Source organism: Saccopteryx leptura, chromosome 1, assembly GCF_036850995.1.
Source record: "Saccopteryx leptura isolate mSacLep1 chromosome 1, mSacLep1_pri_phased_curated, whole genome shotgun sequence".
In the NCBI taxonomy this organism is placed as follows: Eukaryota; Metazoa; Chordata; class Mammalia; order Chiroptera; family Emballonuridae; genus Saccopteryx; species Saccopteryx leptura.
In genome coordinates, this window is record NC_089503.1 from 197,509,915 (window position 1) to 197,524,022 (window position 14,108).

The 14,108-nt window shown below is 54.7% G+C and overlaps 1 protein-coding gene across 1 annotated transcript in view; it reads right to left on the reverse strand.

The window, feature by feature from the left end:
• Positions 1-1,709: 1,709 nt before the first annotated feature.
• Positions 1,710-14,108, reverse strand: part of SEC24D (SEC24 homolog D, COPII coat complex component) — a 60,400-nt gene continuing 48,001 nt past the window's right edge. Inside the window, exons 15-23 of the mRNA XM_066384370.1 lie at positions 13,831-14,001; positions 12,859-12,955; positions 12,599-12,744; positions 10,850-10,988; positions 9,726-9,844; positions 9,043-9,222; positions 7,037-7,228; positions 5,615-5,704; positions 1,710-2,376 (exon numbers count right to left, since the gene is read on the reverse strand). Of these exons, the coding sequence (XP_066240467.1) occupies positions 2,236-2,376; positions 5,615-5,704; positions 7,037-7,228; positions 9,043-9,222; positions 9,726-9,844; positions 10,850-10,988; positions 12,599-12,744; positions 12,859-12,955; positions 13,831-14,001 (1,275 nt within the window). The 3' untranslated portion in view covers positions 1,710-2,235. The remainder of the gene's footprint in view (positions 2,377-5,614; positions 5,705-7,036; positions 7,229-9,042; positions 9,223-9,725; positions 9,845-10,849; positions 10,989-12,598; positions 12,745-12,858; positions 12,956-13,830; positions 14,002-14,108) is intronic.

The window sequence follows — 14,108 nt, forward strand, 5'->3', positions numbered from 1 at the left end:
AGAGGGAGGCTGGTGCATCTGAGACATTCTCATGAAATCACCCCATGTGTGCCTCTCGTGAAACTAAAATTCCTTAAACTTAACCCTGCCAGCTAAATGCGTGCATGTTTCAGTCTGCCCTGTAAATACTACGCACCCAAACTCCCTGAAAGATGAGGAAAAACAGTTGCTCCACTGGGTCAGGAAACCGCTGCCCCTGAGCGTGGGCTCTAGGGTCAGGGCCCTGTGGCAGGCGAGGTGGCAGACGTGGACAGAGCCACCCTGTGTGCGGCGGGAGGGTGAGGCATCCAGGCCAGCGCTATCGGAGAACCACATTATTCTGTCCTCTTACGATTAGTATTTCATGCCGTCACAGGGCTGGGGTCACTGCTTAGATGTCCTGTGGGCCTGCTGTCCTTTTGTGGGTTGACACTTTTCAGGACAGCTCTCGATAGGGTGCACACTTCAGAACTGGGTAAGGAGGGGTCTCTGATGTAAGATCCTGCCCGTAACTCAGACGAGCCACACGGGGACAGACGACATGGCCTTATCCAAGACCTGGGTTCCTGCGCCCGGTCAGCAGGGCAACAGGAATAAAGCTGACTTCTCTATGGTCCTGCCTCTTTGAAATATGACGGCTAAAGCACAGAAGCATGGTTAAGAATGTTCTATTTATAAAAGTAATTCCAAAGCAAAATTTAGCTCAAATATCAGTTTGTCAGCCAACCAGCCAACAAACTCCCTGAAATCCCGCCGCCCCCGGGGATGGTGCTGACAGGACAGGGGTCAGGAGGCTCGGAAGCTGCTGGGGACACTCCCAGCTCTGCTCCTACTGTCCTCACCTGGGAGCTGCCTGCTGCATTTATGATGCGGGGGACAAACACCACGTGCCAAGGGCCTGAGCAGCAGGCCGCATGGGGCATTCGGTAAGGAGCCAGGCAGGTAGCCCCGGAATCGGGACAAAGCAGTAAATACACATTAAAAAATAGGTAAAACCGACCTTCGTGTTTGGAGGAACAGGGCTGTGGGCGCTGGGAGACCTGGCCTGGGCGGGGGACAAGATGGGAACGCAGTGGCCTGTAAGCACCTGCAAACTGCCACCGAGCGAGGTGGGACTCGCCTGGGGCCTCAGGTGGAGGGCTGTGCAGAAGGAGACATTGCAGGAACGTCCCTGCAGAGAACAGTCCAGACGGCTCCTCAGCTGTCTCACCAGCAGGGCCAGGAGGGAGCGAGCGTTCAAGCTGTGGGTGGGGTCCCCACAGCCCATCCACAGAGCTCTCTTCTCGCATCATCCCGTCAGTCTGCTTGCAGTACCTGAAGTCCACAGAGCTCTCCCCCAGAACTGCCCTCCCTGAAGAGTCCGACTACCCTTTCTAGAAGGTTTCAGACCGGTCCGGGGCTAATGCCTCCTCCTGGGGCTGACGCTGTGTCTCAGGTTACTTTTCTACCTTCAGAGACGTGACCTGAGCTCTGAGCTTTACTCTTTATTGTTTCCACCTGCTGCACATTAGCAGTAGGCACACCGGTCCCCTGTCTCGGCCATTGGGGTGGGCTCCAAGCGGAGGTGCTGCCCCCAAGAGCCTCCACAGACGTGCATGGGGCTGGGATCAGAGGTCTCCTGCAGAGCCTGCCTGTGACAGAGGCAGGGGGCGTTCACAGACTGGCCACGACCCGTCCTGGACAGGTAGCCGTCCAAGCCGCACAGAGAGCCACACACACAATCTGAGAAGTCCTCTTAACGTATATAATTATGAAAAACGTAGAACACAAATTGTTCTACCAAGTAGATTCCAAGGTCATTAAAAGTCTGCTACACAAACCTCAAATTGCAAAATGTGTTCAGAGGGGTCACATGATTTAAAAATATACAATGTTAAAAATTAGGATTTTTCCCTTATTGCAAATGGGAAAGGAACCAAGACAACTTTTTACCCCAAATCTATACATTTTGAAAAATAATTTATATGTCTAGCTCAGAGGAAGGGATTGAGGATGTCGGCAGTTCTGTGAGCTCCGCCTCCTGGGAGCCAGGCCGGGTCCGCTTCACCGGGTACAACTGTGCGAGCAGAACAGGCGGTTCCCTCTGAGGCTCAGTGGCCCCGTTACACCTGAGCACCAAGCGGAGTTCTGCCGGCGGCCAGGATGCCAGGACGCCAGTCTGGACAGGCAGGGACCGGGGGGGGGGGGGGGGGGGGGAGGGGTAGGGCGGGGGGGGGGATTGCTCTTGGCCCCGGGGAAGCAGGCGCTGCGGGCAGGTCAGTTGAGCAGCTGGCAGACAGCCTTGTGCACGCAGCACAGGAAGTCCACGTAGGATGGCCCCCCGTCGGGCCCCTTGTCCTCCACCAGCAGCTGTCGGAAGGCCACCTCCAGCTGGCCTCGCTGCTTCACCAACACGAGCTAGGAGACGACAGGGACAAGGCCATGGTCACACGTTTCCTGGTGTGGCTCCATCCGATTGCCTCAGTGCCACCAGTCAGTGTCACCTGGGAGCCCTGCAGGGTGTGGGAACGTGCTACCAGCCGAGTGGAAGGGCGCTCACCCCACACACAGAAGCCAGGACCAGAATGACAAGGGCAGTCGAAGGGAATGGCCTCGGCATGGTGACGAGCTCGGCCCACCCCACGCAGGGACTTCGCCATGTGCCACTATCTTGGCTGGCGTGTCAAAGTGGGAGCTTGGGGATAAAGGACATAGAAGGAGTCAGGCCTTTGTGGGACCTTGGATGCAGTAAAGGTTCAAGCACAGGTCATAACAGAAGCCATCTTAAGGGGGGGCGGAGGAACTGGCCAGAGATGAGGTGACCGGGTCTGAACCAGCAGGTGGTGCAGAGGGAGGGGCCTGTCCCTGCTCTCTGGGCTCTTGGGGCGGTGCTGCCCATCACCACAGCCACCAGCCCATGGCTGCTGGACACCTGGGCGTGGCCGGGCCCCACCACCACAGCCACCGGCCCATGGCTGCTGGACACCTGGGCATGGCCAGGCCCAGTTGGACGTGCAGGAAGGGGAGGATACAGTGGACTGCGGATCTTCACTGTGGGAGAGAGGCAGCGCAACGTGGGGACAGGGCCATTGTCTGTGTACACTACTGAGATGACTCCTCACACTCTCAGTATGACGTCCCAGGGCGGTGCCGCTATGGGGGACAGACGCATGGGGAGGGGCCACAGAGCGCGTTCTGTCGTGAGCTTGGCCCTGACTGCCTGTCCTTACTCTGTCTCGGGGGCTGGGAGGTGATCAGAATGGTCAGACCTGGAGTCTGAGGGGCTGGGAGTGCGGTCAGAGCAGCTGTGCCCACTTCCTGCATGGTCACGTGGGTAGGGGACACGCAAGGTCCTGCAGCCCCCGCCTCATTAGCCAGCGTGGCGGGAAGTCCCCTCAGCGAGGTCTGGCCCTCCCTGCCGGTCCTTTCCAGGCAGGTCAGTATCTGACCCCTTTGTCAGCACAGCCAATCTTTCCCCTTGGTTCCGTCCAGGGCTGCGGCCACTGCTGCTGAGACACAACTCAGCACTCTGTGTGGACAGGATGTGCCAAGGAGTGGGCTCACGGGAGTCAGTGCCCGGCCCCAGGTGAATGCAGAGCAGCCATGAAGTCAGCGCCCAGCCCCAGGTGACTCCAGAGCAGTCGTGAGGTCAGCGTCAGGCCCAGTGACTCCGGAGCAACTGTGAGACCTGCATCCTGCCAAGGTTACTGTCATACTTGGGTTGTGCCGAGTCCATGTGCCACTAGGACTCGGCCATGTCCACGGTGGGCAGTGGCCCTGTGGGTCTGGCCCCGCACTATGGACCAGGCTGGGACAGGTCAGAATGAGGCACTGGACGGAAGGACTGGAGGCTCTGGTTCTTTGGGACTTCCTTCCCGTGGACAGTAGTCTGTTGAAGTTCAGTTGCTCACATGGGGATATTGATTCTCTCCACTGCCATGACCTTAGGGAGGGAGCACCTGTGTGCCCACATTCACCTCTGAGACATGGAGACAGGCCGGAGGGCTGGTGGGACCAGGTGTACCCTAGATTCCTTCCAGCTCTGACACCTGTCGCTCTTTATACTACAGACAGTGCCCTGGACAGGTCTAAGGCATCTGACATGCAGATATAGTTGCAAAAGACACATAAGAAAATCTGACTTTTTAAGTGCCTAAGCTAAATCACTTTATCATGTGACTGCTTTTTTCTTTCTTTTACATAGAGGCGGGGAGACAGAGAGATTCCTGTGTGCCCCCCAATCAGGATCCACCTGGCAAGGCCCCTACAGGGCAATGCTCTGCCCATCTGGGGCTGCTGCTCTGTTGCTCAGCTACTGAGCTGTTTTGGCACCTAAGGAGAGGCCATGGAGACATCCTCAGCACCCGGGGCCAACTTACTTGAATCAAGCCATGGCTGTGGGAGGAGAAGAGAGAGGGAGAGGAAGAGAGAGGGAGGGGGAAGAGATAGAGAAGCAGATGATCATCTCTCTGTGTGCCCTGACCCGGAATCAAACCCAGAACTTCTACACGCCGGGCTAATGCTCTACCACTGAGCAAACCAGCCAGGGCCCCACGTGATGGCTTCTGCTGTGTTCACCATCGCACTGACCAGGTGCTCTTATAACCAAGGCTGACATGGCTGCTGGAGGTGTCACTGAAGCAGGCGACAGAAAGCAGAGGGGAGAAGAAAGGGGCTCCTGATCCTGGGAGGAGGCTCCTGAGCGTGGGGGTGAGGGTAGCCTTCCCTGCTGCACACACTGAACACCCACATTCCCTGGCCCAGGAGGCCCCACGTGTCCTCCCGTGTCTCCAGGGTGGTCAGACGGTGTCATGTGAAGCCCATGTGGAGTTTGGGACTTCCCTGTGGTCTCTAGGTCTTGTCCTAACTGAACCACAGCAGGTGCCATGCGGTGTGCCAACTGTTCTGGAAAGTTCTGTGTCTGCCTGACCTCCCAGAGAAACTGGAGCCCCTCACCTGTTCCGTTCACCCATCTGCCTGGAGCTGCCGTCTGCAGGGAGCAGCACCTTGTGCGGGAAGGGAGCTGACTCAGACCGACCACACAGACCCGGTGCGGGACAGCGGCCTGTGACAGCCTGGTTCTGTGGCGGGCGCCGCCCCCACACCTGTCACCTGGGCAGGACAGGCCGCACCACCTGCGCATTCCAGTCCCAGGAGATGGGCATGGAGCTCGGGATGAAGGCAGGCGCACAGCAGGACTCGGCAACGGGACCGGGACCGGATTCCCGAGTCAGACCTTTTCAGTTCTTTTACTCAGACTCACACAAGGCTTGAAAAGGGCCAAGAAGGTGCAGGAAACAACTGTTCAAAGATCGTGGATCTAAAGCTGTAAGAATAACACTTTACACATGTTCTGAATGATGCTTCTATAATCAACTACCTCTGAGCACTATAGGAAAAGCTATTTCAAAGTCTGCTGATGACATCAACTGCCACCAATCCGTGAAGGCATCTTTGAGGTCACTCGATCTTCCTAAAATTACCATGGCAACCCATGGTGACAGCCATTTATTTTTGTATGTTTATATCTGCTAAGTAGACATACTGAGATGTTTAGTGTCAGTTCTCTATCCTATAAAAATGTAGGACATGCATTTATAAAGTCTGTAACGACATTCAAAAAATGAAGAAACGAAAAGTAAAATCTCCTTCTTACCTTCATCGAATATGGCCTCTTGTGTTGGACGATGCCCATTATCACTCGGAGTGTCTGAGAATATGGGTTTCCCACTTCCGGCAGTACTGTCTGAAATTAAGAAAATCAACATTTTAGTATAATTTATAACATTTAAGTAGATGCAGCAATGAGATGATTAGAATGTTAAAAGTTTAAAAATATCCTTCTAAACCATATATTTCATTTGACTTAGTTCATTTACCTAAACATCAGAAGTGTGAGAAAACGCACTGAAATGATTCATTCTTATTGGCAAACATTTCCGCCAGTGAACTGTGTTTTAAAAACACAAATCCTTCTCTGGGCTTTGACCCATGCACATTCCGGAAGTCCCACGGCCCTGGACCAGTGCTCACTGCAAGACGGGCACTTCCAGCTCTGCTGCCAGAGGGAAGGACTGTTCCCTCAGCGATGAGCTGCAGTGCCCTGGGGCAGGACGGGGCCTGGGACACGCCACTCAAGTCCACTGGTCAACAGGGAAACCAGATGCTGATTTCCTCAGGGGACCCGCAGTCTCCTTCACGGTCCAGTGACACGCGGCCTCCAGGCAGGTGCGGATCTGGCCCTGCTTCCATCCAGTAAGACGGAGCAACCTGCTCACGTGACTTCTTAGCGGAAGCTACCCAGAGTAACACGACCTCTGTGCATTGGGCCTGGAAAGGTGAGTTCCGACACTTCCACTTGGTCACATGACTCAGGAAATGATCATTTCTTTACTTTTTAAAAATTGCATTTCTAATCATTCCTTAATTTCAACTGCACACAGACTTCTAAATCGTGATCATCTGAGAACTAGTCTCTTAATGGGAAATGGACATCTTTCATTCCTTTAAAAATGGACTTCTGACGTTCATGATGGAACTGTAGCGTCCTAACCTGGCCGCCTCTCTAACCTGGAATGTTAGTCCTGCCCTGTGCCCCAGACATGGGGAACGAAATGATGAGTCCTCCGGTCAGTCATGAACCGCAACACAGGACAGCAGACACAGGTGCTATGAACACATCACTGCCTTTGTGAAAGGTGTGACTCAGCGCCAGGGCCGTGCCCAGAGCCCAAGAGCCCCCTCCGGCCCCTGGCACCACCCTCTCGAGAGAACCCGCCCCCAAGCCTCAGCTGAGGCGTCTGCAGTGCTGATCGCGGGACCCGCCCCACTGGCCTGTTGCAAGGATCAGATGAAGTGCGGTGTGTAAAGGTTACAGCACAGGGTCCGTCAACACCAGAAATTCTGGAAGGCTCTCCACAAACAGCTTTATACCAGCTGATACTCATCAAAACGTGCAGTTCCCTCGCTCTTATACAGAGCTGTATGCCGCTTTTTTCTGCTTCGTAACACGGGGTTGCACGTGAACGGAAACATTTTTAAGACTGTGCATTACCACAGAACAAGGAAAAGTACCCACCATGTCTATGTTGACATGTGCCAGCGATGGCACATTGAATATTCCCTGGATGAGCTCCGGGGGGCTGCTCCCGCCCAACCACAGGAATAGGTTAAGTCCGTTGGTGAGGAGGAATATCCCTTCTTCTGAAAGATGGGACTCGGAGCAGCGAACGGCGGCTGGCACCTTCTTGCTCGTGACATCCACTGTGTGCTGAGCAGGCAGAGGCAGTAGAGTTAGAAACCATCCTCTCCTCTCCCCCCCCTCACTATTCTAGGCATTGAACATGACACCCCCTCCCCATACAGCTAATGGTTTTTTGGAGAAGAGACAACAAATACAGTAAGTGTGTAGAACGTTAGACGGTGTAAGTGCTCTGGGGAGACCAGGAGGGGGACAGGTGTGCAGGTGGCCTGCTGGTGTGCTACTGACAGGGTAGAGTCCAGGAAGGCTAGCTGAGAAGGCAGCTTCTGGGTAGAGACCTGAGGAGATGGGAGGAGCCATGGGGATTCTGGAGGGAAGAGCATCCCAGAGGGAGGGAGCAGCTGGTGCAAAGATCCTGAGGCAAAGAGCCTGTCTGGGAGTTCAGCAAGGAGGCCGGTGTGGATCAGAGGAGGAGGGAGGGAGTGGAGACGGCAGGGCAGTGCAGTGGGCAATTGGAGGGTTCTGCAATGAAAGACATGAGCTGACGCTATTTGAACAGGACCGCTCTAATCCCTGCCCCACCCCACCCTGGAGGAGGGGAAAAGGTGGGAGCATGAGCTGTCTGCAGGGCAGTGCGGGCTGGCTGCGAGTGGGGACCACTGCATCTACGGGGAGGTGGGCAGGGCTAGACGCTGGATGTTCCTGGAAGGGCAGCATGTGTCTGCATGTGGGCCAGAGAAGGCTCATGGCGAATGGACAGCAAGAGCTCCGGCCGGGAGCACTGAAGAGAAGGACAGGGAAGTGGGGAAGGGGACTCTGCAGGAGAAGCAGGTCCGGTGTGAAGTCGTGTCACACCACAGAGCTGCTCGGGAGGCTGCAGGGACAGACACATCTAGAGCTCAAGACACAGGCAGGACTTGGGACTTGGCAGTGTTTCAATGGTGCTGAAAGCCATGAGGACAGGTCAGACGCCAGGGACTGAGTGTGGACAGAAAGAAAAGCTGCCCGGGGCCCCGACAATGGGCAGCAGGAAAACTAGGAAGGGGTCTGCAGAGGGGAAGTCACTGCGATGCGACTGACAGGTCAGGCCTGGGACCCAGCTGCCACCAGACTTGTCAACGAGGTCACGGGGGACCTTGGTGCTTTCAGTGGGAGGCGCTGCTCCTGTCCCTCAGAGCTCTGCTTCCTCTGCATAGAGACCCGATGGCCCAGTTTCACTGGAGCATCACTTGTCTGTGATAATCCGCATCTAACAGTCATGCTGATTGAAACTGTCACTAGCTTTTTATTTCCCACTTAATTTAACTAATTGCACCGTTACTGAGAGCCCAGGCCTCAGTTTAAGCAGGAGTTAGAAAGAAGCTGTCAGCCTTCTCCCTCTCGCTCAATCTGAACCTGAACTTGTTAGGCTCAGAGCACAGGGGCATCTGAACACTAAGGGTTGACTCCACAGAAGCAGGGTGTGTGGGCCCCACATCCTCGAGGGCAAGCCCGGCCACAGTGTAGGCGTCCTCACACACGCTGGCCTGTTAACCACGCTGTCTCTGTCAAGGCCACTGAGACAGTCCGGCCGAATAAACACAGAGGAACACATACACATGTGAGCACAGACACACACGTGAGCAGACACGCACATGAGCACACACGTGAGCACAGACACACGACACGCGCATGCCACTGTCTTGAACACCTGAAGCTCGCTCACTCCGACTGGCTCCCTGACTTCCGCACTTGCCTCCTTGGTGAAAGGGACCAGCTGGCGACAGAGGAAATGACTAAGCAGACAGGGCAGCAGGGCTCCTGGCCCACATGCGTGTGCACTGGCTGGGGAGCCCTGCTCAGCCCCCTACCCCTACACCCCATCCCAGGGGAGCGGCACTTACGATGGGCAGGAGCTTCGGGTAGAAGAACAGCTGGGAGTCGGCCACGCCCATGCTCATGACCAGCTGCCGCTGGAAGGCCCGTTCGTCCGTGGCGACCTCGGGCCTGCCGAGCAGCACACAGTTCTTCAGCAGGGAGTTCATGTACACGGGCAGGACCTTCATGGAATCTGGTAAAATCAGCTGAAAAAGACCTGTTTCACTCACGGGGTAAGACCTCCGGGCTCTCTCTGCAAGACAGAAACGCCACCCAGCCCAAGGCTGGGAGGAGCCAGGGCCTCACCGTGCAGGGCGCCCCACCACGCAGGGGACTCCTCCACACAGGGCCCCTCCACACAGGGCCCCTCCAGGCAGGGCCCTTCTGCAGGGGACTCCTCCACACAGGGCCCCTCCACACAGGACGCCCCGAGCACCGACCTGGCTTGGGTAGGCATCTGCACAAGGCGCGGTCTGGCCTCCCCAGAGCTCCACACTCGGCGCTGAGCCGAGCCCCCCACCCGCCCGGGACCCAGCCACTGTGGACCCAGTGGGCACGCACAGTTTTTGGTTCACTAAATTTTTTAAGTTGGCTGTAAACTACCGTGGCCCAAAGGGCATTCTTGCCTGGGCTGTATCTAGGGGCCTGAAGCAGTGTTCCCCCACAGCCAGCGGGGCAGGGAGAACAAGAATGGAGGCGTGGCGCTCACCTGGCTGGCCGCGGACGGGCTCGCACAGTTCTTGCGGTAGCAGGCCAGCATGTGCGCTGTCTGGTTCACCAGGATCTCCCGGATGAGCTTCACGGGCTGCTGCAGAATGGCTTTAAAGGCTGTTTGCACAAAGCAGTGGAAGCGTACATGTCAGCTGAGAAACGATCACCCCAAACATAATGAAGAAGAAGCCACTATGACGTTCAGCCCACTTGCAAGGGACGGCAGCCTGTCATTCACCTGCTCACACCCCTCCCGACTCTGCGGGACGGCCTCGCCACGGAGAACCAGGGCCTCCTGTCACAAAAGGCGGATCCCTGGACCCCATTTTTCCTCAGGGTTATTAGAAACAGAACTCTACGCCCAGAGAAAGAACGACAAGCTCACCATCTTCTGACGTCCTGACTGCCCATGGGCTGGGCGCTGTTTCCTCTAAACCCTAGTGTGGAGCCTCCATAGGACTTGGGGGACAGGGGGAGGAGACACCAGAGAAAACCCCACCGCCGGCCCTGCCGCGTCACAGCCACCATGGTGTGGGTGAGCCACTTAGGTCCGCATTAGGGATCTTTTCTCCCACTGTCCCCTGGGGCAGAGGGCACACGCTCAGCCAAAATGAGACTAAGTATCGCGGCCCTGGCTGGTTGGCTCAGCGGTAGAGCATCAGCCTGGCGTGTGGAAGTTCTGGGTTTGATTCTCGGCCAGGGCACACAGGAGAAGCGCCCATCTGCTTCTCCACCCTTCCCCTCTCCTTTCTCTCTGTCTCTCTCTTTCCCTCCCGCAGTTGGAGCAAAGTTGGCTCTGGGCACTGAGGATGGCTCCATGGCCTCCTCCTCCGCACTAAGAGCTCAGTTGCTAAGCAACAGAGCAACAGCCCCAGATGGTCAGCGTATCGCCCCCTGGTGGGCATGCCAGGTGGATCCTGGTCGGGACTCATGCAGGAGTCTGTCTCTGCCTCCCCTCCTCTCGCTGAATAAAAAAATAAAAGGTCTATGAGAGGATATGTAGGTTGTACAAATACAATGTCAGGGGCTTGAGCATCCACAGACTCTGCTGTCCTCAGGGGTCCGAGAACCAAGCCCCCACAGACACGGAGGGACGCCGCTCACGGGTGAGCAAAGCCTCACCTGACTTGGCAAAGAAGTTGACGAGAGCGTCCGTCTCACAGCTCTTGTAGAGGTCAGCCAACTGAGAGCTGCAGTTCAGGCCCAGGTTGTGGATACGCAGCCTCCTCTGACCCCCGACGGTGGTATAGAGCACTGCGCACTGCAGAGGTGACAGCCAGCATGCCGTCTGGTCAGCACACCCGCCCACCCGCCTGTGAGCCCGACCTCACAGCTACAGAGCAATGCACAGCTGAAGACAGTGATGGGATTCAGATAATGTGACAGCCAGTTCTCTGCCCTGATGACCGTTTTAAGTATAAAAAAAATATATACCAAAAGGTAATTTATGATTTCATGCATTTAATACTTAAATAAGAACAATAAAAGAACACAAAACTTGATTATATTACAAGAAAGGGTTTTAAAACACTAATGAAAAAATCTTAAATAATACTCATAGTATCTTGGGAGAATTTTGTGTAACACAAGCTAAAACAAATGGGAGCTTGTCACCCCTGGTTGTGTGGCACTTTTTCTCTTTACATAGTATTTTGGTTTACTCAGGTAACAAATGTGAAGGAATCAGAATGTAGTATTTCATAAAAGGTATAATGAGTTTTATGAAATGAATAAATATTACAAGCATAGTTCCATCAAATTTTTTTCACCTGTGGACGGAATGAACATGACCACGGGCGCTTAGAATACGCTGTTGCACTGATGAACGTTAAAAAAGAGTAAGGAATGTAAATTTGTGATTTCCACACTGGGTGGCCACCCAGGTGCTCACCTCAGAGAGAACCCTGATGACAAGGGCCATTTTAACAACCAGTTCGCCAAACTCAACAGAAAATTAGTTACTGGTTCTGCTGAACCAGTGTGAACACGCTGACTCCCACCACTGGCTGAAGACCACACCTTCCTCCCATAGTCGTGCCTACTGGTCACTAAGGGTTGAGCAACAATAAAAAGAAAAGGAATGGTGGCCATTTCATACACTGGGTCTCTAAGTGACACTTCTAAGGTTTCAGCTCCCACTTCCACTGGGCTACTCATGTAAACACCAGCTTGCATCTCCATACATTTCCCCTCTTGCTCACGGCCAGGACCCAGAAACAGTGCCCTGTGTTCTCACAACCTATGCAAGCCTCCCTTCCCTTGGAAACATACCCCATGATGCCCACTGAGATTTTACGCCGCTGATGTAGCTGTACGTTTCAAGAGTGACAACACGCAACCACTTCCCAGTCTCTGTGACGTAAACATCAGGCACTCTTATTCCTGTACCAGGGCCAGCCTCTCCCCACCCTGTAGGGTGGAGCTCAGGTCTGGACACTGAGGCTGTCACATTCACTGTTGTTTTAATTCTAACTCTCCGGGGCTTCTAGTTTACTCTATTAAGCACAAAGCCGAATCCTGCTTATACTCCTGAGAACGCAGCTGCTTGACATGGTGCCTGAGTGCGGCAGGGGCCGGGGATCAGGGGACAGCGCAGAGCCTGAGACAATGATCCAGGTGCCTGGATACCCAGTCGTCCATGGGCTCCCTGCAGTGATGTCACTGAACCCGACATGCCCCCTGCAGTGACATCACCAAGCCCGTCCACAGCCCTCCACAGTGACGTCACTGTTACCCTGCGTAAGTGCAACACACGGACCAGCACACGGAGAAACGATGGTGCTCCATCCAGGGACTCGGCCTCTGGAGAGGTGACACGGTTGGTGCCCCCCCCCCCCCAGATAGCAGGGACGGACATGAGCCCAGCGTTACCTGGATGAGGGCCCCATTGTCTTCACTAAGCTTGTCGTCGTGCTTGAACTCCACGGTCACCGCCTTGTCGCAGTCGATGGCAGCCATCTCCACGTCTGTGGTGTTGTTCATGAGGATCCCACCAAAGAAGTCGGTGGCTCTGAACCCTGCGGGCCAGGGAAAGGGGGTCTTGACTGTTCTGTCCTCGCCTGGCCTGTTGTGACTTTCAGAGGAAGCAGTCAGATGACAGAGACCTGAGCTGCTGTATAGACAAACAGTACCTGTGCTGGTGCGGACCCGCATTATAGCATCAAATCCTATTTTCTTTTCAATGTCATTCCTGAGGTCATTCAAAAACTGCTGGCTATCCAAGTGTATCTGAAAAGATGAAGTCCTGTCAGTGCCCACCAGATGGCAGTATAATACTTAAAATAACTATTTTTAAAAAATCTTAATTAAAACCTAAATTTTATCCAGAAATCTTAGAATTCCTAAAGCATTTCCAATTTTGTGTCATTTGCAATCTTCAGTCTAATCAAACCCTTTACCTGGTTTACCAGTTCTCCGTTCACCAGCCATATAAATATGGCTAGGCGATTAGAAGGAATTACTAATGATGAATGCAAGTAGATGGTGACTGACACCGGCATTATGTTGGGGCAGCTCCGTGTCCACGCCGCGCTGCCCTGCACAGGTTCATACACCAGAGGCACCCGCCCCCTCTGCACAGGAGCAGGCAGGTCACTTATCTGATTGGCAAGTTTGGGGGAAGGCAATAATGGCATTGAGAGCCCCGTCTCCAGGGAGCTGGCGGGCACGTCCTGCCCTCAGTATGGGAAGTTTTCAAGGTACCAGCGTTCCCAGGAGAAGTTTGTGATGCTGCCCACCCCATGCCTGGTGTATGCCTGCACCCTGAGCTGGTCCCTTACAATGCTGACACTGCTCCGCTCCTGACTCTGTCTCAGGTCAGGTGTAATGAACTGACCCCCAAACGGTAGCAACTCAACACACAAAAAAGTGCAGTGTCTTAACTGCACTCAGTATGAACATTCTGAAACTCAAGTTTTCTCATCACAGATTCCAGCTGCGAGCCACACGCACCTGGCAGGCTGCAGCCTGTCAGGGCGCAGAGAGCCATCGTGTCCACGGTCTCTGAGGTCCCACCTGCCCGCCGCTCACAGGGCACTGCTCTGCCCAGGCACCTGAGCACCAGGACCGATGGGAGCCCAGGTGCACCGATGGTGGGCCTTTACCTGGAAGTTGTTGTACTTGTACAGGGTCCCTCCTGTGAGATGAGGCACGAGGCCCAAGGAGGCCACGTCCACGTGCTGACTGGGGAAGAGGAAGAGCGTCACGCAGCAGCCGTGGGCCACGCAGTCCCGGGCCAGCGACTCATAGATGCTGGTTTGAGGCTGGAACAGCATCTGAGGAAAGAACAGCAAGGAAGGAAAGTGAGACCACGGGATGGTTCTGGTTTAGATGTTAAAGCCTGTGGAATTCTTACTGGACCTGTTTAAATAAGAAAGAACCT